The sequence below is a fragment of the Vigna umbellata genome, chromosome 10 (genome assembly GCF_029865625.1).
Source record: "Vigna umbellata cultivar VRB3 chromosome 10, Vumbellata_1.0, whole genome shotgun sequence".
NCBI classification, from domain to species: domain Eukaryota; kingdom Viridiplantae; phylum Streptophyta; class Magnoliopsida; order Fabales; family Fabaceae; genus Vigna; species Vigna umbellata.
Genome location: NC_142174.1, coordinates 15,646,933 through 15,649,985, shown reverse-complemented (window position 1 = coordinate 15,649,985; position 3,053 = coordinate 15,646,933). Strand labels below are relative to the sequence as shown.

General features: G+C 35.6%; 1 protein-coding gene across 1 annotated transcript; it reads right to left on the bottom strand.

Annotated features, from left to right (window-relative positions):
* Positions 1 to 958: 958 nt before the first annotated feature.
* Positions 959 to 2,720, bottom strand: LOC148192011 (uncharacterized). The gene is made up of 4 exons (XM_088099986.1): positions 2,164 to 2,720; positions 1,727 to 1,951; positions 1,515 to 1,627; positions 959 to 1,284 (listed from the first exon to the last, which is right to left on the bottom strand). Exons 1-4 carry the CDS (start codon positions 2,718 to 2,720, stop codon positions 959 to 961), a joined length of 1,221 nt encoding a protein of 406 aa, XP_087956112.1.
* Between the last annotated feature and the right edge of the window lie 333 nt (positions 2,721 to 3,053).

The window sequence follows — 3,053 nt, the reverse complement described above, 5'->3', positions numbered from 1 at the left end:
GTGCTTGAAGTGTGAAGGAAACAAACAAAGTTTGCTGAACAGTGAAGAAATGGATAGTATTAGGAAAATGTTAGTTTAGTTACAAAAATGTGTCTTCATTGTTGAAAAGTGGATGAAAGGTTCATCATTTTGGTTTGCATTTTATGTGTAATAAACACAGTTTTAGTTTCAATGATGATGAGAATGGGATGATGTCTTTGAATGATGTACCTTTATTCCATTTTAATGAAAACGAGAGTTGTTTGATGTGTTTGAGTAAGAAATTGAATTCTGGTTATGGAATCTTTTATCACTAAAGAGATGTGCGTATATTGGTTTTATATGGTATGGAATTGATATGATTAAAGAGAGTTGTGTTTGAGTAGGAATCTAAAATAAAACTATAAGTAGTAGACTTAACTCACTTTCATATTGGTTAATCAATCGAAAATATGAATAAATCATTGTCATAAGTTGTACATAGTCACAAACTGTACATAAATGGTTAATAACAACTGATACATAAATAGTCATTGTCATAAGCAACAAGAAAGATTCAATATGCAGTGAATCCAAAATATTTCATGGCACAAGCCACAGTTTGCACTTGTTCAGAGGATACAATAAGCAGTGATAAAACAACACTAACATTGTCTAAAGATTAACAAAGTTTTGAGGTATACAAAATTATCTCACACGCATCAAAATGTTGGTTATAGGACTTATACAATTGTCTAAACATTATAATTCATCATTTATCCCCTTCACCTACAACTTCATCCTGATTTGATGATGGCATCATTGGTTGAGTTGATGGGTTAGTATCTTGTGTTTGGAGAGAGTTCACATCACGTGTCTGGGTTGCTTTGGTGCAAGAGGTTCTGTTGTGGCTCAAGTCCTTACAAATGCCACATCTTTTCTTTAAACCACCCTTCCTCATTCTTTTGTCGTCCTTGGCCAACTCCCATTGCTCCAACCTTCACTTCTTCTTTGGTCTCCCATGCAATATTCTTTTTGGTGGAGGGAGGACATCAACATATGGGGTAATCTCCCACATCTTGTTACCATTTATTGGATGCACAATTGAAGAGTAGATTTCTTCATATGTTGACTTCCTAAAGCAACATGGTATGAAGTCCTCTGCATCTAGATTTAGGAATTTCATAGCAGCCAAGGAGTGACAACATGGTACGCCAGTTATAGCCCACTTCGTGCATGTACACAAATTTTGATCTAAATTCACTACAAACTTGTCCCCAGCTTGAGACACATGGCGAACTTCAAAAACCTTGTTTGTTGACCAAACTGTAAAGTAAAAAGAAGGCAATTAATAAAGAATAAAAAGTTCACATACTAACACAAATGATAAAGAAAATTGAGTAAAGGTTACCTCAGAATCCAATGTTTAATTAACTGAGACTCCTTGTTTAGCCTACTCTTGATTTTAGGACAAATGTCCTCAGACAATGATTGTATTTTACTCCTGTTAGTTGCCTATCTCTTCATCAAGTAAAGGCGGATGTCCTCCAACATACTTATGATTGGCTTAGACCTTGTATGCACCAAAATAATGTTGAAAGCCTTTGACATGTTGTTGACCAAAGTATCACATTGGGGTGTGCTGCTAAATCTTGATCTTGACCAGTATCTACATTGTTTAAGTATAATGAACATTTAAGTCTGCCAGTATCTACCCAAGTCACATAACCATGTTGAAATATTAAAGAAAAGAAGTATAAATACAAACCTGGGAGGAATTTTTAAAAAGTATTTGAAAGCCTCATCATTGAGTTGTTTTATATTTCTCATTTCTGATTCCCATGTTTGTGGATGGGTTACTGATGCTGCCTTCCACATCAAACGCTTGAGATGTTTTCCAAGGAATTTTTTTTCTGAAATTTGCGTATAGGTGCCTAACACAGAAACGTTGATCAACTCTAGGAACCACTTCTTGTACAGCTTGCAGTAGTCCCTGTTTAATCAGAATAATGACAGTGTTGTTAGAAATATTATTTGAATAAGAATGTTAATGAACATAATGGGGGAAAAGGTCATGTGCATTACCTTTTGCTGGTCGAACATGAATGTAAATGATGAACTGACTGTAACCCACCAAGATCTTGAACCAGAAGTTCAAGGAACCATTTTCAAGTATCCTTGTTCTCTACTTCCACCACGACATACGCAAGAGGTAACATTTGATCATTTGCGTCTCTACCAACAGCAGTTAATAATTCACCACCACATTTTCCTTTCAAAAAAGCATCATCCAGCCCAATAATTGGCCTGCAGGACACAAAACTATCCTTGCAAGCCTTCAGACAAGTATAAAACCTTTCAAAAATGGGTCCACTGCCAGTATCTTCAACTTTGACTTTCACTGTGGATCCTTCATCACGACCTAGGAGATCATTCGCATAATCATAAATCCTTTTATATTGGTCTTTGAAAGACCCATCAACATTGTCTGAAGTAATGGCCTTTGCCCTATAAGCCATGCATCTAAATACACTTACATTCAATTTTCTATTTATCTTCTCACGAATTTCCACTCCCTTTACTTTGAGATTTTCTCTAACAGTTTTTTCCAACCTCTTACTGAGCCATTTTGAATTAAGTAATCTTAATTTGTGCTCTCTACTATAGTTGTGGTTGTCAACAATAGTCCTTAGTTGCCAAGTTTTAATGGCTTCCATATAAGCACAATATGCCATCCAGGGGCATGCTCCTTTACCACCCATACATTTTACCCTAATTTTCTTCTTATCATTTTTAACATATTTAATATTTCTGCCATTTTGTACTGCATATGTTTTTATGGCATCCACAAAGTCTTGCTTCTCAGCAAAATAAGTGCCCAGATCCTATTTATAATCTACCATTGTCTTAGGCATATAGAATGTTACAAACTTCCCATAACCCTCGTCTTCATCATCTTCACCATCACTTTCTGCTCCACTGTCTAATTCATCGGATTCCCATTCATCATCAGACAAACCTTTATCATCATCACTATTTATTCCATCATCAACATCACTATCGAACATCTGAGTCCATGATGGTCCATCACATTG

Excerpts from the sequence above, each read along its gene's own strand:
- LOC148192011 (XM_088099986.1), bottom strand. The coding sequence starts at position 2,720 with ATGGGTGGTAAAGGAGCATGCCCCTGGATGGCATATTGTGCTTATATG. Across the intron at positions 1,628-1,726 it reads TTTTTAAAAATTCCTCCCAG|ATACTGGTCAAGATCAAGAT; the intron begins GTTTGTATTTAT and ends TAAACAATGTAG. Across the intron at positions 1,285-1,514 it reads AAGGTCTAAGCCAATCATAA|TTTGGTCAACAAACAAGGTT; the intron begins GTATGTTGGAGG and ends TTTACTTTACAG.